Source organism: Heteronotia binoei, chromosome 8 (genome assembly GCF_032191835.1).
Source record: "Heteronotia binoei isolate CCM8104 ecotype False Entrance Well chromosome 8, APGP_CSIRO_Hbin_v1, whole genome shotgun sequence".
Taxonomy (NCBI): Eukaryota; Metazoa; Chordata; class Lepidosauria; order Squamata; family Gekkonidae; genus Heteronotia; species Heteronotia binoei.
The window spans coordinates 81671889-81692485 of record NC_083230.1 but is presented as its reverse complement, the minus strand read 5'-3'; the positions used below and the strand labels follow the sequence as shown (position 1 = coordinate 81692485).

The following is a 20597-nucleotide window of genomic DNA, read 5'->3' as shown; positions in this document are numbered from 1 at the left end:
TACTGAAACAGCGAAGAAATTCGTATTCTCTAATGCCATTCTGTCTGCAAACCATCATCCAGAAGAACTATGCCAAGCAGGGAAAGGACTGGTGAATGTAGGCTACCTCCATCGGGAGACTGAGCCATCTAATTTCCCCTGTGATGACGTTTGCTCTTTTACTGCAGACAAAATAATTTACATACAGCTAAATTTGCAGGCCTCCACCTCCAAGGGAATCATTTAAAAAATTCAGTCTTGTTCTTTGTACATGGTTTGATTTCAGTCATTTCTGCCCAGAGATGCAGAAGATGCGCTGGGAGAAGAGAATAAAGTGGGGAAGCAGGACCATGTCCACCCTGGCTGGCTAAGCCAATCAATCCAATAGTGTTATTTGTAACAGAGGTTACTGATACTCTACTGAGGGTGAGCCAAGTTCTGAACAGGTTTTCAGTCAACCCTGTGTCCAAAATGGTTGGATTTCCTAGGTTCTTCTGCTACTTGTCTTCAGTTCTGAAGTTTGGTGAAATACAGTTTGCAAATTGGCACATTTGCAAATAACAGGTTTGTAACAGAAATTTCTGCTGCTGACAAAACATTTTTTTTGTTTGTTTTATGTGTTTGTGTGTGTGCGTGCATGCACGCACGCACGCACCTGGAAGTCATGGTGAGCTCTGGTGATTTGACCCTACTGCAGGCCTGGAGGATATTCAGAGAGGTGGCTGAATAAAGCATGCCCCTGTCCTCTCAACTGCTAGTATTTTAAACAGGACTCCCATCCAAGTACTTGCCAGAGTTGACCCTGTTTAGCTTCCAACATCTGAAAGAGATCAGGCTTGCCTGGGTTATCCAGCTCAGGGCCTTATAAAATATTTCTATAAGTCAGGCACCCTATTTTGAGACTCTTGACTCTACTTGTTACTAATAATTAGATGTTTTTATTTGATTGCTAGTTATTCTTTATTTATTACTTACTTCATTTTCACACTGCCTGTCTTCCCATTAGGGACCCCAGACAGCTTACATCACTCTCCTCCATCTTATCCCTACAACACCCCTGTGAGGTAGGTTAGGCTTAGAGTGTGTGATTAGTCCAAAGTCACCCAGTATGCTCCCATGGGGATTTGAACCCGGATCTCCTAGATCCTACTCTTACACTGTCAGTAATATACCACACCAGTTTTATATCTTGCTTTTCTGACAATTACATTTGAAGTTGGGGGTGGAGGGGATAATCCTTGTATTTGTAGTTGTGATAAAGATCACTTTTTACCAAAAGGCTGTAGACATTCACTCTTGTTTTTGAAACTTCCAAATTAAGACTATTGTAGCACCAACTAGTTAGGGTCAGTCTCAATGTGGGCACTTCAGCTCATGAAAATATGTCAGAAGGATGCTGAGAGCACATTATACTAATATGACAGCATCTTTGTTTTCTCTGTTTTCTTCTAAGCAAAGTTCAAGGGACTGTTTTGATTTATAAAGGCTTAAGCAATTTGGCATCAGAAGATGTAACTACTTGTCTTCCCAACATTCCGTAGACCAGCAATGGCCTAAGTGCTGGAAAAAAATGCATCATTAATCTGTGAAGATGTTGGCATACAGACATACTATTAGGCTGGGGAGAGACAAAGGTTGTAATTGGCTAGACACACTTGGGGGAAGCCAAGTGCCAGTGGCACCAGCATCTCAGGGATTCACCTTAGATCCAGCTGACAGCTGTAGAGGTCTGGAAGGCAATGACAAGCATAAGCCATGCCTTTTGCCTTCTCCTGCATCACTGGCTTCAGTGGTGCTGCCAGTGCCTCAGTTAATTGGATGGAGATCTGGCCCTGAGTTAGGGTTGCCCAAACTATGTTTAATGGAACACAATAATCAACTACCAGAACAGGCCACAACTAGGTCCCAGTAACTCCAACTCCTCCTTCAGTTATGGTCACAAGACCTGAGCCTCTAGAGCAAGGGTGACCAGAATGTGGCTCAGAAGCCACATATAGCTCTTTCACACATATCGTGCAGCTCTCTATTTTAGGAAATAGTTCTAGTTATCTAGTAGTTCAATTTATTAGCATCAAAGATACGTTAAAAATTGAAATAAATAAGATGTTTATTTCAAAATAAGCTCAAGGCTGCTTTTATTCCTGCCTGATGCTCACTCTCTCTCTTTGTATGCATAATAATATATAATTGCACAGTAGATCAGACAGGGGTGTGGTTGGCATCTCAGGAGCTAACGGTCCAGAGCTAGTCCAGCTGCGTTCTTGTCTTGCTGCTCTCAAACATCTGATGTTTATTTTATGTGGCTCTTATATTAAGCAAGTTTGATCACCTCTGTCCTAGAGTCTCTGGGAGTTGTTCTTAAAGCAACAGCACCAAAGGACCATGGACTAGGTCATTAGAGAATCATGCTTGGTGGATTTTGACTATGAAACTTCACTGGAGACTTGCCAAACCTTGAAGCACCTTTAGGAGCTGCTATAAGATATTTTTATTTGGTTTAGTTTTCAGAGGATCACATTTAGTTTATGTAAGGTGATATCTATAGTAGCCAAACTATTTTATTGGTTATTTTATATTCTCAATCCATTGTTCAGATAAAAATCCAACTGTTCACAACAGAGCAGGCTTCAATTTAAATAAATTCGATTTAAATCAATTCTGAAGTACCCACCCACCACAACCAGCCTTTTACAAAATAGCTTAATCTCACCTGTAATAAAGAAGATACTCATACTTACTGGGCCACTACAAGAAAGGCAATTATAAATAGCTATTATACTGGCAGACTTTGCAGTAATTCCTTATACAGCAGGAAATAAATGCAGTATCTAAGGTACTATGACACAGTACATTATCTGGGTAATGACGTTAATGGCAATTAAAGTGAGGCTTAATTAGTCAACAACAGTGACTTGAAACAGTGAAGCAATGGAACCTAATAATTTCATATAAGTGATAAAAATGATCAGCTGTGAAAACAAGCAGGAGAAGAGAAAATGCAGCTCAGAACTCATATCTCTATTCTATACAGGGAAAACAAAATGAGTTCAAATACCTTATCTCAAATCATTTTTCAGAAGAGCAAAATTGGCAGATTTTGCCTGTGCAACCACAGAGATGAGATCTTTTCAACTTTACTCTAGTGCTATTCTCTTTTTTTCTTCTCTAGGCAGTATGATTGGGCATCACCAAAGGATCAATATAAAGTTTAACCATACAGAAGTCTATCTGAACAGAAGGAAAGCTGAACAGTGGGAAGTGATACTAATTTTAATTTAAAAAAAGATGCTTCACAGAAGTACAGAGGGATATACCAGCACAATTGAATACATTTAAAAGGAACATCCCTTCACATTTCACATTTTTCCCCCAAAGCAGGGACACCATTTAAACAATTAAATCAATGGAATTAAATGGATGGAAAATATTTCCAGTAGGGCCTTAGCCAACGTTGGCAATAATAACCAGGATATGAATATAAAAAATGCCTTTCTGGGTCAGACAAAATGAACCCAGCCTTCTCTTTTTCATAGTAGCCTGCCCAGTGCTTACAAGCAAGGTAGGAGTATGATGGCCACCCCCTGAAACTTGTCCCCTAAATATCGTTTTTAATGGTATACTGCTTCTCAAAATGATTTAGTTATCATGGTTAAACCCTACTAATAGATGTATTCTCTATTAAATTATCTAGTCTTTTAGTATAGCCATCTAAGTTGATGGTGTTCAATAATATCTTGTGGTAATGAACACTATTTTAAGTATGCTTTCTGTAAAGTAATGCTTCTTTAGTCCAAACTGAGTCTACTTCCAATTTCACTGGGCAAACCTTTAAGACCAACAAAGTTTAATTCTGGGTATAAGCTTTTGTGTGTATGCACACTTCATTGAAGTGCTAATGAAGTGTGCATGTACATGCAAGCTTATACCCAGAATTAAACTTTGTTGGTCTTAAAGGTCCCACTGAACTCAGTTTGTTCTGTTCCTTCAGACCAACACAGCTACCCACATGAATCTAGTATTATGAGAGAGAGTGAGAAGCATTTCTGTGAGAAGCATTTCTGTGAGAAGCATTTTTTTGTCTAAGCTAAAAAGACCCAAATAGAACATGATCTCTTTTTTGGCCTTCAGCTCCTCTAAAACTATTAGTATCAACTACAATCTCATAAGTAAGGTTGAAAATAGCCTTCATCTTCAAAAGGTATAACTTGATTTTCAAACTCTGACTTTGAAAGCTGAATGTCAGCTAAAAAAACACTGAAGAGCCTGAACAATGTCTTTGTACTGAAACTTGAATAGGGCACCAGTCTATTCCCATTTTGGTATAAGCCTTAATAATGAAGCCCAGGAGGAACAATTATCAAAAGACATAATACAGTTGTGTCTGATCAATTATTTCCCACACTATTCCTATTGATGTTCTCTGTGCTCTTACAAATCATGCAATTTTGCATATCTAGTTTGATCTACCTATTTATTACTTAATGGATTTTATCCATTTTTGTACTTTTTCATGTAAACAATACAAGCACCCATACTTTTGTACTACATTAAGTATGTAAAATATCTTTATGATTCTCTCTTTCTTTACATGGCTTACTTTTTAGGTCCCTTTCCCCCTTTCTGTTTTTCTTTATGTGAAATTTGAAGTTACATTTCCCTGGTCTTAGTCCAGCACAATCACTATACCACACGGGGCCTCTTGAAAAGCTCCATCTAACAACCACCTCCAGCAGATACGGCACAAAGGGATCATTCATCACCCAAACGATCTGTGTGGTTGACTGGGATGCCAAAGGAGCAGAAAGCAGCATCTAGGAGGAGGTGACGGCATGGTTTGTAATTGTCATCACCTCTCATACTAGGATTGCCAGTCCATATTGGGAAATACCTGGAGATTTTGGGGGTGGAGCCTGAGGAGGGCAGGGTTTGGGACTTAATGACATATAGGCTGCTTGCAGACTGGCACTTTGAGCCAACTCAGAGGTGCCTCTGAAATTGACCAGAAAAATCCCTCCAAATGGCAACATCTGCCGCCAATCCTGTACTCACCTAGTCCTCCAGCCTCTGGACTCACCTAGTCCAGCCTCTGGACTCACCTAGTCTTCCAGCCTCAAAAAGCTACCACTTTATGTGGAATTTGAAGTTACATCTCCCTGGTCTTAGTCCAGCAAATGGTAGCAAATTTTTAAGCCATATGCCAGTCACCTCCTTGCCATTGGGAAGCCAAAGGGTGCAAGCGAGGCACCTTGGAGTGTGAAACCGTCAAGCTGCCCCAAGCCACTTCCAGCTTTTTTTTCCCCCTTTAAAAACTGCCTGGAGCACCTGAGCGCATGAGCACTTGAGCGCTTAAATAGTTGGGGGGGGGGGAATAAAAGGGCTGAAAGAAATCAAAATGGAGACAGCTTGCACAGTTACAAAGAGGAGGTGGAAATCAAGATTGATTAAAGTTTTCACAGGAAGACGTGATGCCATGGAGGCCTCATCACTTTTAGCAAAACGGATGAATGTGCCAAAGGGAGAAGAGGCAGACTTTATCAAAAAGATCAAGACCTGGAAAGTTTTTAAAAAGAAGGGATTATAAACTGTTTCTTTTTTATGTAATTGGTCACTATTGAACTAATAAACGGGAACTGGCATGTGACTCTGAAATGACAAGCAAGGTTTTTTTAAAAATCTGGATGTTTCTTTTCTGTTTGTCATTTTCATCTATGGATCATATATTTTTAAAGCTAAATAGAGCAATTTAATAGAGAGTGGGTTATAGAGACTATGATTTCTTTCCTAGGTAAAACTAAACAAGTGTGGGAGATGAGGCTGTTACTGTTTATCAAACTTGTTTCTCTTAAAGTAATATGAAAATAGGAGTTATAATCTCCAAAAGTTTTTAAAGAATTTTAAATATTCAAACCAGACAAACAAGTAATTTGGGTCAATTTATAATAAGGTAGACAACATAGATACTTTATATTTTTAAGATCTGCTCCTGATATTTTTGACGTGAGAATCTGATTATAATGAGATAGACAAAGTACTGTATTTTCTGTCTTTCTTTTTTTCCCCTGCTAGAAATAATTAAGTAAGTATTAAGGATAAAGAAATTATATTCATCTTTTCTGCTCATGTTTATTCTCAACACTGTCAAATTAACTAATTAGTTCTTATCTTTAAAATTGCTAAAGTTAACCGGTTAGTTATATCTTGTGATTGATTTATTTTTTTCTCTCTTTTTGCTTTTCTCATTTGTATGTACTGAAGATGAATAGCTTGAATTTATATCATAAGCAACAGAATAGTAAAAAGAATATAAGGAAATAATAAGTGTAGAACTTAATGGTTATATTGGGTTAAAATTTAAAGACTTGCAGGTAGAAAGAATGTGGTATTATATTTTGAGGTAGAAATGTAACTGATATATTTGCTGCTTTTTTCTGTTTATTATTTTTCTATCTTGTTCCCCTCCCCCGCTCGCTTCTTTTTTTTGCTTCTGTATCCCCACATTATTCTTTCTGTTTATACCCAAACTTAATAAAAATTTGAAGACATCACCTGCAAGTGATTGTATTGCCCCAGATAATGTCAGGGAGATGCTCTGTCACTTGGGGGGGAACTCTATGGTTATAGAGTTTTATCCCCAAGTGATAGAGCATCCCCTCTAGTGATGCACCCAGCATGATAACGCCACTTCTGGGTGATGTCATCATGCTGGGTACATCATAGCACACTTGCACTTTCTAGCCCTCTTGGGGGCCATTCCACACCTTCCCAAACGGAACAAATCAATGAGCCACGAATTGTTCAGGAAATCAAAAACACATGAAATGAAATGAACTATCAAATCCGGTAACCCAACAAACCACAAAATGAAATGGACCATCGTTTTTGCATTCCATGCCCATCCCTAGTCCTGACCTGTCTATCTGAGTAACTCTATAGTGACCTCCTGAAGTCTGAGGCAGAAGACAGTGCACAGTCCTTCACTTCTCTAAAAGGTTCTGAAGTCAGGCTACAAACAGCCATATTCAGTAGTAGATTCAGGAGCATATTCAATATGGCAGTTATCTGAAAGCATAATCTCTCTCACTCCAACAGGTGCAAATTACTTAGAATCATAGAGTTGGAAGGGACCTCCAGGGTCATCTTGTCCAACTCCCTGTACAATGCAAGAAACTCACAAATACCTCCCCCTAAATTCACGGGATCCTCATTGCTGTCAGTTGGCCAACAGTCAGGAAGTTCTTCCTAATGTTGAGCCTGATATTCTTTTGATTTAATTTCAATCCGTTGGTTCTCGTACTACCTTCTGGGGCCACAGAAAACAATTCCACACCATCCTCTATATGACAGCCCTTCAAGTATTTGAAGATGGTGATCATATCTTGATTTCAGTAAGGCTAAACATCCCCAGCTCCTTCAACTTTTCTTTATAGGCCTTGGTCTCCAGACCCCTCACCATCTTCATCACTCTCCTCTGGACCCGTTCCAACTTTATATCCTTCTTAAAATGTGGTGCCCAAAACTGAAAACAATACTCCAGGTAAGGTCTTACCAGAGCAGAGTTAAAGCAATACCATAACTTCACATGATCTGGACACTATACTTCTGTTGATACAGCCCAAAATTGCATTTGCCTTTTTAGCCACCACGTCACACTGTTGACTCAAGTTCAGCGTATAGTCCACTAAGTCCCCTAGATCCTTTTCACACATACTACTGCTAAGACAAGTCTCCCCCATCCTATAACCATGCATTGTATTTTTCCTGTCTAAATGCAGAACTTTACATTTATCCCTGTTAAAATTAATTTTGGTTTTAGCCCAGTTTTCCAGCCTGTCAAGGTCATCCTATATCCCATTTCTGTCTTCTACTGTATTTGCAACCCCTCCCAATTTCATATCATCTGCAAATTTAATAAGCATTTCCTCTATTCTTTTATCTAAATCATTTATAAAGATGTTGAACAAAACAGGTCCCAGGACAGATCCTTTAGGCACTCCATTTGTCACTCCTCTCCAAGAGGATGAGGAACCATTCACAAGCATTCTTTGGGTGCGATTTATCAACCAGTTACAGATCCACCTAATGGTAACAGGATCCAAACCACATTTTACCAACTTGTCAACAAGGATAGTATGTGGAACTTTATACTTTTCCAGGTATAGATGTCAAGCTGATGGGTTGGTAGTTACCTGGATCCTCCTTTTCCCCCTTCTTGAAGATGGCGCCAAGATTCGCCCGCCTCCAATCTTCTGGCACCTCTCCTGTTCTCCAAGAATTCCCAAAAATAATAGCCAGAGGCTCAGAAATTACATCCGCAAGCTCTTTTAGAACCCTTGGATGCAGTTCATCTGGCCATGAGGACTTAGTTTCACTTAAAAAAACTAGGAGTTTATGTACTACCCCTATGCTGATCCTAGGTTGGAACGCCATACCCTCATCATACGTTTTGTTTTTGCCATGTTGAGCACTGTTTCCCTCAGAAGAGACTGAAGAAAAGTAGAAATTGAGCAGTTCTGTCCTCTCTTCATTACCTGTCACAATTTCACTTTCCTGCCCTTGCAAAGGGCCTACCATGGCCTTGCTCTTTTTCTTACTCTGAACATAAGTAAAGAATCTTTTTTTGTTGTTTTTACCATCTTTGGCCAGCCTAAGCTCATACTGAATTTAGCTTTCCTAACTTTTTCTCTACAAGCACTGGTGATTTGTTTATATTCATCCTTGGTTATAAGGCCCTCCTTCCAATTCCTAAAGGGTTCTTTTTTTTCTTAAGTCTTAACAGATCTGTTTATGGAGTCACCTTGGCTTCTTTAGGTTACTTCCATTTTTTCTTCTAATAGGAATTGACTGTGATTGTGCTTTCAGTATTTCACTTTTAAGAAATGTTCACCCCTCTTGAACCCCCTTCTTCCTAAGAGAGCCAGTTTGGTGTAGTGGTTAAGTGTGCGGACTCTTATCTGGGAGAACCGGGTTTGATTCCCCACTCCTCCACTTGCACCTGCTGGAATGGCCTTGGGTCAGCCATAGCTCTGGCAGACGTTGTCCTTGAAAGGGCAGCTGCTGTGAGAGCCCTCTCCAGCCCCACCCACCTCACAGGGTGTCTGTTGTGGGGGAGGAAGGTAAAGGAGATTGTGAGCCACTCTGAGATTCTTCGGAGTGGAGGGCAGGATATAAATCCAATATCTTCTTCTTCTTCTTCATCTTCTAAGTATTCCTGACCATGGGATTTTACCCAGCATAGTTCTACATTTGTTGAAGTTTGCCTTCCTGAAGTCCAACCTATAAGTCTGACTACTGTAAATTCCAAAATCGACCTATAAGTCTACTGTAAATTCCAAAATCACATGGTCACTGCTGCAGAACATAAGGATGATTAAGTAAATTATATGAGAAGCAACCCTAAAGAAACCTACTTGGAAGTAGAGGGCCAGTGTGGTATAGTGGTTAGAGTGTAAGACTAGGATCTGGGGAACCCAGGTTCAAATTCCCACTCTGCCATAGAAGCTCACTGGGTGACTTTGAGCCAGTCACACACTCTCAATTTAACCTACCTCACAAGATTGTTGTAAGGACAAAATGGAGGAGGAGAGAATTATGTAAGCCACTTTGTGTTCCCACTGGCAAGAAAGGAAAAGAGTATGTTCTGTATGGGTTGCACTCCTTTTGAAGAAACAGGTCCATAGTCTGGTGGTGCTCTTGGACCCAGGTGTACTGGGTCCTAAGCAGGTGGCAGCTGTAGCCAGGAGTGCCTTTTACTGGCTTTGACTGATTAGCCAGCTGCAGCCATTTCTAGTCAGAAAAGATCTGGACACCATGGTGCATGCCTTGGTTACGTCTAGATTAGATCACTACAATGCACTGTGCAGGAGGCTGCTCTTGAGAATTGTTTGGAAACTTCCATTGGTACAGAGAGGTGCAGCTAGGATGTTGACTGGAAACGGGTCATAGGGACCATATAACTCCAATCTTGGCCCATCTACACTGGCACCCACTTGGCCCATCTACACTGGCTTCCACTAGTTTCCAGCCACAATTCAAGGTACTGGTTTTGACCTTCAAAGCTACATACATTTTGGGGCCAACATACCTGAGGAACTTCCTACTTCCTTTGCAATCAGCCGGACCACTACAGTCATCTTCGGAGGTCCTGCTTCAGGTTCCTTCTGAAATTAGGAGGCTGGGAGAGGGCCTTATTGGTCATGGTACCAAAGTTTTGGAACTCTCTCCCCAGGGAGACCACCACATGAAGTCTTTGTTTTTTCTTTTGGCATTCCCATAATGATCCCTCCTTCCTAAACAATGTTTTAGTTGTCTTTATGTTTTGTATGTGTTTTAAATTGTTTTAATTATGTCTGTTTGAGGAGTTGATTTCCATAGTTTCAAAATCAGATTTTATTATGTATGTTTAAAACTGTTATCTGCCTTGATGGTCCTTGTAATGGAAGAAAAGTGGGATACAAATTTTGTAAATAGTAATAATAATAAATCAAATAAATAAACATTTGGAAGTCCCATTTGATTCAACAGAGCTGAAAAATGTCCTTAAGAATACAACCGTAATCAACTATTTCTTCCCTTTGAATGTAGCATACAATTTACCTCTGATGACTTCTTTTTGACAGCATTGGGTGCTGTTATTTCACAGGCCATTTCTGCTTTGCCTGACATCTCAACAGTCTGGCTTTGTTCGGCTGCAGGCAATGCCTTAAGGGGAAAATCTGCCAAAGGAGATATGTTTATGTATATATACATATATATAATACACCCAAAAAAAAAGAAAAAAGTTTTAAACAATGTTAAATTTTCTGGTTTTAATTGGGCAAAAAAAAGCCTTTGTAGTCTTGTTCAGTCCATTAACTGCAATGCTCTTTGCCAATGGCTGGGTCTGAATCCTAACGTCTTTTATAACTGTGATAACTGGCAAGCCCAGATAAAATAAAATTTCTACAGAGTACTCCTTACCTAATCATTCCACTGATATTCTTAGCGTACAAAAATATTTTTTTTTTACTCCAGATGGAAGAACTGAACATGAAGATCAAACTGTTCTCCTTTTTTATATTCACATTATATAGAGAAACAAACTTAAATAACTAGGGGTAGTATCGTCCTTCTCTGTCACCACATCTTCTAATTAGTCTTTAAAAGGGATGTTATTACTGCAGCATGGTAGGTATGTGTTTCATATTACGAACAGCTAAAAAGGAATTTAGAGACTATTTGAAAGATAATGGAAAACTTGAAAGGCCCCTGCCCTGTGACAGGCACTTTTATTTGGAGACAAATGGAAAAATGTGTAGCAATAAATTGATGCCTCTAAGGCAATTTCTATATTTGATTAACTGCTATTTCAAATTCTTATAAAAAGTGTTTTCTCATCCTTTTCATCTTTTAATGGTTAATAAATAATTATTCAACATTTATATATTTATTTCCTTGCCTAGTGCTCCAAGACTCTAGCAATTACCATGACTGCAGTGAAAAAGCTAAAGAAAGCACAGTTAATCTGAATTTCTACATAAGGATTCATTTCAGCAAACATACACACACACACATACATGTAAGTTTGCTGAAATGAATCATTATGTAGAATATATAGTTAATAGCTAATACTGCTTACCATCAGCATCACAAAGTAGTTCTGTCAACTTACTCAGAGGCCAGCTCAAGCTATTTGGCTGTTCCAAGTGGGCTGCCTCCCATGCTGCCTCTTGCAAGGTGCAGGGCAACAGTGGCACAGATTGCAGGGGAGGGGGATTCTCTTGACCGAGTTACTCAGATTCAGCTGCAGTGCCTGAGTGTCCTTTGCCAGAGTGGTAGTAGCAAAGAGGGAGAAGGATCCCATTGTGCCTAACCTCATGTTACTGCTGTCCAAAGCAAAACTGGAGACTTTGCATTTATTCAAAAGTCTCTCTCTCTCATCTGCAGTCTGAACTATGTGCCTGCCTCCCCTTTCCACAGCCATAGAGAAGGAATTGAAAAGCATCTTCCCACCCTTAATAATCAGGACAGGGTGGCACTTTCTGAAGATAGCCAATCCCTCTCCATTTACAGGCTGATGAAGAACAGGGGTGGCAGGCTAGCAAGGGACCAAGAAGTGGGCCATGTGAGCAAAATTCTGGCCTCTCCCCCTCCCAGATCATACCACCCCTAGCAGCTGCTTGTTCCATGAGCAAATCCTGAATTTACCTCAGGCCTGAACTTCAGAAAGTTTATAATTCCCCTCAAGGGTTTCTCACAAATTTGGTCAGTTCTCCTTTTGTTATGGCCATGTTCACCAGAATGAAAGGTTAGACTGCATGTTATTGACTATAACTTTCCTGAAATGTTACCCATTTTTCCACTGGAGAATACAGATTGAAAATCCAGATGACAAAGTTTCTCTGATACTGCCTTGAAGAAAAATAGGTACACTCAAAAGGTATTGGGATTTGGTATCTTGAATTACTGTTCCATACCCCCTGTTGAATCACTTCTGCCATTTTTTGTGTCACAACACATTTACAGTTTTTCTTGTTAATCTTCATCATGTCACTACTAGGCAGTTATGTCACTGGCCGTTTTCCCACTCACGTTTTACTGGCGCCACGACCATCCTGACGCCGGCGAATCTGCCTGGATTTCGCATCAGAAGCTCCGGCGCTCCCAGAAGCGCCGGCTACTTCCGTCGCTAAGCCAGCGCAAACGGAAATCGCAAAGATGCAGGAAAACGTTTGCGCTGGCTTAGCGACGGAAAGCGCCGGCGCTTCTGGGAGCGCCGGCGCTTCTGTTGCGAAATCCAGGCAGATTCGCCGGCGTCAGGATGGTCGTGGCGCCAGTAAAACGTGAGTGGGAAAACGGCCACTGTTTGTGAAAGATGGCAACTGAGTCTGGCAGTGAGGATGTGACCCAAAGCACTTAGAGGATCTGAATGCATGCTGAGACTGCAATTGCTTTGAAATGCATATACTTGCAATTTAAATGGGTACTGCTTACTTTGGATGTTTTCTGAAGGAGGGAACTCTGAAATGAGATCTGAAGCAGGTATTGCTGATAAACAACTTTTGCTAGAAGTTTTCTTTGGGAAAAGCATTGCATATGATGTGCGCTGCCTAGTCCGACGTGCTATTTCGCGTTCATTATGCAGTTGTTGTTCATCTGTTAATAAGGCAATAACTTGCTTAGACTTCTCCCTTATATAAAAACCTGTTGAAAAAATTAGAACACATTTGATAAATGATAAATGGGTACAAAGTTTATAGTGTATTCTGTATTGACTGTATTATCTTTCACAGGTCTCTGGTTACAAAAGACGCTGAAGTATCTGGCAATGTTCTGTTCTTGATAGCTTCGTGAGTTGCCTGATAATATTAAGGTCTTGATTAGGATCAGCTGCAGAAAGAAACTTCACAATTGTTTGATTTTTGCCATTACACCTAACTGGGCCTTATATATGGATAAAAAAATCCATACAATAGGGTAGGGCTGCCAAGCCTCCAGTCCAGGGGGGGAGTGTTCCCCACCTGGGAGGTTCCCAACCCCCCAGTCCACATAAGGAAAACATAATGTTGGGAAAACATAAAGGTTTTCCCGGACGCCCTAGCCATTTGGGAGGGAAAACTCTATGGCACAATAGGTATACTATAGGTACTTCCACGAAGAGAGTTCCCTGCCGGAGGCTGCAAGGGACTTGGCAATCCTACAATAGGGTCAAAAATCTCAGAGAAAAAACTGAGAGAAGTCTCAGAAAAACAAAATGCTTTTTTAACCCTCTGGGAGTTAAAATACCCCAAAATAATAGAAGCAATGTTTGTAGCTTTCAGAAATGAATGTTCACTGAGATCTGGAAAGACTACATATGCAGATCTTGGAGCCATTTTGAGGACTGCCAAGCAACTACAATATTGCCAGGTCTTCCAAACTTCCAAATTTCCCTGTGTCAAAGGTGAGGCAGGGGAGAAACTGAAAACAGAAGCAAGGAAAAAGGAAAAATGAAGAACCTGAAAGTGGGGACAGAAAAAGATAAGGAGGTGGGTGGGAGAGAAGAAAAGGAGAGGCTACTCGGGAAGGAAGGAGGGAAAGCTGAAGTCAGAAGGCAGATAAAGGTAGGTTGAGAGGGAGGAAAAGTGGAGAGGCTATGGGGGCAGTTGAAGAGGGACCCTTGAATAATTAATGAATACCTCAATAATAATAATAATGGAAAATATGGTTGTGCCTTCAAAAGAGAATGTCTGATGCAACATTTAGGGTGACTGTTAAGAGGCCCCTCAGAGGAGCTTCTACTAAACTGTTAAAATCAGACAGGCTAAGGGTGTGAATCCAAGATAACAGGGGCCCCGCAGAGAAGGAGCTTCTTGCTGATAACACAGAGGGACAGGGCAGGGGAAAACTACAAGAAATTACTGGAAGGAAAGCAGGAGGTGGAGCATTTGAATTAGATAAGGGGGGGCTTGTCTGCTTGTTTTGGGGATGAATAAAAATGGTCAGAAGGCTGATGATTTTAACTTAGTCATTTTGAGCTTATGCTGACAAGTTCTACTTTGATGTCAAAGTAAAATACCTTGCTTCAAACCAAGCAATGTGTGGGGCTTCGTTATTTACCTGCTACACAGTCACTAGAAGGGAAAATATTTTTTTTCATTTTTAAAATGTAATGTAATTGTTTAATTATATTGATATTTTAGGACCTTTTAAAAAAATTGAAATCATTATCTGGGGGGAGAGGGAGTAGTTTAACAATGGCAACAGTTCAGTCATTGAAAAGTAGGCAGATTAATGGGAGTGGGTGGGACAAAGAAAACCTATATAAACAGTATGCACTAGAAAAAAGGCAGGTAAAAGTGGTCTCTAAAGAGCTAGAAAAAAACAGGATTAGGGGAAAACCCCTATAGGCACAAAAATGCATACAGAAATTGAAATAAACCAAAGCAGGTGGGGGCCAGAACCACTCAGAGAAAAAACCATGTGAAAAAGCTCTTTGTGTCTTGACCTACAACATATATCACATATTTATAGAATATAAAGCTTGGTTAAAGGAAGGAAAATTTTTAGTTAAGAAGGATACCTCTCAACATAAAGGGTTGCCAAGTCTGACTCAGGAAATATTAGGGGACTTTGGGGGTGGAGCCAGGAGCAAGGTTGTGACAAGCACAATTAAACGCTAAAGGGAGTTCTGACCACCACATTTAAAGGGACCGCATTCCTTTTAAATGCCTTCCCTTAATTGGAAATAAGGGAAGGCATTCTTTGCGGGCTCATACAATTGAATTCCCTGGTCCAATCTTTTTGAAACCCGGGGGAGGGGGGTTGAGGAGAGGCACCAGGCATTATGCTGAAAATTTGGTGTTTCTACCTCAAACCACAGCCTTGCCAAAGCCCCAGATACCCAGGGATCAATTCTCCATTATGCCCTATGGAGACCTGTCTTGCCAGCCTCCAGGTGGAGCCTGGAGATCTCCCACTTTTACAATTGATCTCCATGTGGCAGAAATCAGCTCCCCTGGAGAAAATGGCTGCTTTGAAGGGTGGGCTCTATGGCATTGTACCCTGCTGAAGCCCTCCTTGAGCCCCACCCTCTCCCATATCCACCCTGAAAGGTTTCAGATATTTTCCAACACAGACCTGGCAACCCTACAGCAGACATTCAACCCGCCCCCACCACACACTTTCTAATAACCCTGAAGCAGGAGGTGGGCCTCCAAATCAGGGGATTCCCTGCCCCCAACTGGAGACTGGCAACTCTCAACAAGACATCACTAGTGTGATTTATGAACCAATTCTGAACTTTTCAGTCCAAAGCTAAGGACCCTTAGCTGCTTGTGAGATGATAAATGGAACAATCCAAACAGACAGGCCTAGCCCAACAGTGCATGGTGCTCCAAGCAGCCTCAATGCCCACTGCCCCCTCCCCCTCCACAGAGCCTCCCCTCCCTCCCACCCACCCTCCCAATTTTAACACCCGGGGAACCAGTGGCCAAGTGCCAGCTCCCAGGGCTCTTTCAAGGCACCCTATCTCAGCTGATCGGCGGGAAAAGCCTCGGGGAGGCCTGTGCTCTCCAGAGGTTCGGCACGGGGGTGGCGGCAGGAAAAACCAGCGAGCCACTGAAAAAGCAGCAGCCACCACTTCCTCTCCACTCCCCCGTGCAATCACTTCCTTTCCACTCCCCCGAACGATTATTATTATTAAACTAATAATAATAAATAAACTAAACTAATAATCAGGCCAGTACTGCCCAGGCGAAGGGACTGGGAAGAGAAAGGAGGGGCGAGCGGTGGTGACACGCTCTGATCACGTGAGGGGAGAGTGGAGAGGAAATGGCAGCAGCTGCCACTTTTTCAACGGTGAAGGGATAGGGAAGGGGAGGGAAAGGAGGTGCAGGTGGTGGCGGCGTGCTCTGATCATGCTGGGGGGGAACAGAGAGGAAGCAGCAGCAGCTTTTTCAGTGGTGAAGGAATGGAGAAGGGAATGGAAATGAAAGGAGGGGCAGGTGGAGGTGGTGCACTCTGATTGCACTGGGGAGGAGCGGAGAGGAAGTGACGGTGGCAGCTGCCACTTTTTTAGCAGCAAAGGGACATGGAAAGGAGGGGCGGGCGGTGGCGGGCGGAGGAGGCAGGCAAAGTAGGTGCTTGCCTTGGGCACCAGGAGGGTGGGGGAGCCCAATTCTGAGACCCCACCCTCCTGGCGCCCTAGACAACTGCCTAGTTTTCTTAGTAGGCGAGCCGGCCCTGCAAACAGACCTACTCAGAAGGCCTGATTAGGCCTATTTAAATAGAACTTTTGAAAAATAAAATTTATGCCCCAAAAAGTGCTTTCAGCGAGGCTTTTTTTTGTAGCAGGAACTCCTTTGCATAGTAGGCCACACACCCCTGATGTAGCCAATCCTCCCAGAGCTTACAGTAGGTCCTGTAAGAAGAGCCCTGTAAATGCAAAGCAGTTCCTTCTACAAAAAAAGCCCTGGCTTTCTGCATAGAAGACAGAAGAATCTCTGAGTGGCTCACAATCTCCTTTACCTTCCTCCCCCACAACAGACACCCTGTGAGGTAGGTGGCACTGAAAGAGCTCTCACAGAAGCTGTCATTTCAAGGAAGACACTACGAGAGCTATGGCTAACCCAAGACCATTCCAGCAACTGCAAGTGGAGGAATGGGGAATCAAACCTGGTTCTCCCAGATAAGGCTCTGCACACTCAACAACTACACCAAACTGGCTCTCATTGCAATCAAAATAATTTATTTGCAAGTCACTATCTCACTCATATCTCACTCACAGATGGAGCAATACTTTAATCATCTTCAACATTAGAAATAGTGACAAATAAATGCATGGCAATACTTCATCATGCAGAATACATACATCCAAATCATTAAAAAAAACACCAAAGTTTGTCACAGTTGGAATTGGTTTACTGGTATCATATTTGTCACATGTAACTTGTCTGCCACCATTGTAATTCTGATAGACAATAGGTGTGACATCTCAGAGAACATAGAATGTTTGCTTCATCTACCAACTGCTGATACTCTCAGCAAGCGCTGTTAATAATTTAATACATCTTAAAACGCAATGTTGTTAATCATGACGTGAATGGTTTTTCTAATATTATTGGGTTTATATTTGTGTTTACATAGGGTGTTGGACTCATTTGTTATGAGGGCTGGATCTGACATAAATGAGACCTTGTCAGGCCAGGCCATATGTGTCATAAAATGTAATGCCAGGTAGCACAGATATATATTTTATAAAGGGCACAGACAAACACAATTAAAGATTTGTTTTACTTAAAATAAAGCACACTTAAAACATTGGCACACTTGGAATATTTTGTTTATTCAACAGTCTCAGATAACTAACACTTCTTGCTCTGAACTATTGCATCAAAAACTGGAGACAATGCCTGCGCTATAGCAGTCTTGAGTATGTCGTTCAGGTGTGCATCTGTAAGTTGCAAACCTACTTTTAATTTATTGACATTTATTACAGAAATCTCATGGTCAATGCTTTGAGAGCCTAAGACCCAGAGGAAAACATGAAATGTCTGGGCATTGTGAGCTTTTGTACATAAACTGTTTCATGTACTGGCCAAGAACATGTGAAGGCACCATGATGCAGACTGAGGGCTATGTGTTTGTCTATAAAACTATAGTCTTCCCCAGAAAATAACTACAACTCCTATGTTATAGTATAAGAATAGAGTATAGTGGTTGGTATCAACCTACTCTCTGGGAAGTCTAAGTTCAAAATTCTCAATCAATCAAAGGAAATCAAATGAAAATGTGAAATAAAAATCAAAGGAAATGTGGTGAGTGAACTTGGTCTGGACACACTCTTAGCCTAATCCTATTTGTTGTTATTCCTCTTTGGGATCATGAAGGCATGAACACAGTGAAAGGGGGGAGGCAAATCCAGTTGCACCCAGGAGAGGGCTGGCATAATGAGCCAACAAAACACACACTCGTATGTGTGTGTGTGTGTATAGCAAGGCAAAAAGCTAATACCTTGAATGAAACATTGTTGGTCTTAAAAGTGCTTTCTTTATATCTCTCCTGTGAAATCAAAGGAACTGGGCAAAGGAAATTTTCCCTCCTTTCCTCCCTCCATCCCCAGGGTACAATGAAGGGAGGAACCTCAACCAACAGAAGGAAGAGAGGCTTAGCTCAGTAGCTCTGCAGTATTATTGAAAGAGCCTTGCAACCCAGGCTATCTCCAACCACAGCAGAGCTACAGAGCCAAGCTCCTCCACTGGCTGAGACTCCTCTTCTCTGGGAAGAGAGGGGGGGAAGAGGGAAAGAGTGAAAGCTGCTTTGCTCAGCTGCCTCATCACAGGGGAGAATTAAAAAAAACACCAATCAAAGGAAGTAGGCGAGGGAGACGGAAGCAGGCAATGGCCAGTTGCTGGTGGGTCTGATTGGAGCCCTCTGGGATCAGATTAGGCCTGCAGGCCAGATGTTTGACACTCCTGCTGTAGACCACATTTTGTTATTCTGTCCCCAGGGCTCTTTGGCTAACCCTTATTCTGTCCAGATATCAGCTTCCTGTTGAGTCCTGGGTGGTATCTCTAGCAGATTTTGATCTGGAAATATCTCAATCTGTTGCAAAATATTTGATAATAGTAGTTTCTTTAAAATGCTGCTAAATGAGTTTTCTCCTACTGACCATATGAGAAATTGTATAGGTCCACTCATTTATTTTATCCAATGTGTTTTAGACTATTACTTGACACACATATTTTATTGTTCTGTATTTTGCTTTTCACTTGTTCTGTCATGTTTTGCAACACTGGTTTTGTTTTTTTACCCTGTTGTGATGTATTGGTTTTATGCTCAAGACCTTTGGTCATATGTTTTCTTCCCTGATGGCCTACAGCCAAGATTTCTTAAGGAACTCAGATATGAGGTAGTTGATCTACTAACCTGTATATGGAACCTATCACAAAATTCAGCTGCTGTACCAAAAGACTGAAGAGTAGCCAATGCTACAACAATTTTTTTTTAAAAGATCCAGAGGGGAACTAGGAAATTACAGGCCAGTCAGCCTAACATTTGTCACGGGAAAAATAGTAGAAACTGTCATCAAAGATAGAATTGTTAGGCACATAGAGGGACAAAGCTTGCTGAGGGAAAATGGCTTCTGAAAAGGGAAGTCCTGCCTTGTTAACCTTTTGGAGTTCTTTCAGAAAGTGAACAAGTATGTAAACAACAGTGACCCAATAGACATTATATACTTGGACCTTCAAATGACTTTTGACAAGGTACCTCACCAAAGACTCCCGAGTAAACCTAGCAGTCATGAGATAAGAGGATGACTCCTCTTATGGATTAAAAACTGGTTAAATGACAGGAGGAAACAGAATAAATGGGCAGTTCTCATAATGGAGGGAAGTAAACAGTGGAGCCCTGTCCTTTTCCTACCTTCAGCCCAGCCATCCCACCACATATACACATTGCAAATTAATTTTAATTGTCTTCTCAAATTACTTTTTACCTTGATCCTTTCCAGCCTCATCTATATGATGAAAATCCATCAACATCTTAATGTTGTAAGATCCCTCCTGGGAATGCTGTATGACTTTCTTTGATCCATTCTTGAGAAGATAATCCAAGAGTGTGAGAGACTTGTACACATGCCTCCAGTTCTTACCGCGATCATTCATTCTGTGCCATATCATATTCATAATCTCAGAAATAGAAATTCTGTTGTATGTTAGGTCACTTATCTCTAACATCAGAGAACTGGAGGGACCCCAAGGATCATTAGAAGTTGCTTCTCTGACTTTTATCTCAGCTTCAGAATAATTTTTCACAAAGTTCTTCATGTGTCTTCTGAGTGCCATGGACATGGAAAAAGGGTTGCTTGGTTTATAAAATCAAAGAGAAATGCTGGATTTCTTTTTGCTGTGATGCCTTTCTTGCTTTCCATTCCCCCATGCAGTGAACCACCATGATTCTGCAAATGGAAAAGCAGAAGACTGGTAAGTTACCACTTTGAATTTAGAAAGGACAGCATTATGGATCTACAGTTGCCACTTTTTTCGTAGTTGAGGTACTGTACCTTAAGTGCCACAGGAAGGCAAAAAAAAAAAAATCAATCTATTCAGTGATGGAAAGAGCAGCTTGTTGCATTCCTGTCTAATTATGCACCGTGAAAG

The 20597-nt window shown here is 41.2% G+C and overlaps 1 protein-coding gene across 1 annotated transcript in view; it reads right to left on the bottom strand.

Moving 5' to 3' along the window:
- Positions 1–20396, bottom strand: part of ENTHD1 (ENTH domain containing 1) — a 76484-nt gene extending 56088 nt beyond the window's left edge. Inside the window, exons 1-3 of the mRNA XM_060244429.1 lie at positions 19934–20396; positions 12949–13158; positions 10573–10691 (exon numbers count right to left, since the gene is read on the bottom strand). Coding sequence (XP_060100412.1) covers positions 10573–10691; positions 12949–13158; positions 19934–20288 — 684 coding nt within the window. The 5' untranslated portion in view covers positions 20289–20396. The remainder of the gene's footprint in view (positions 1–10572; positions 10692–12948; positions 13159–19933) is intronic.
- Positions 20397–20597: the final 201 nt, after the last annotated feature.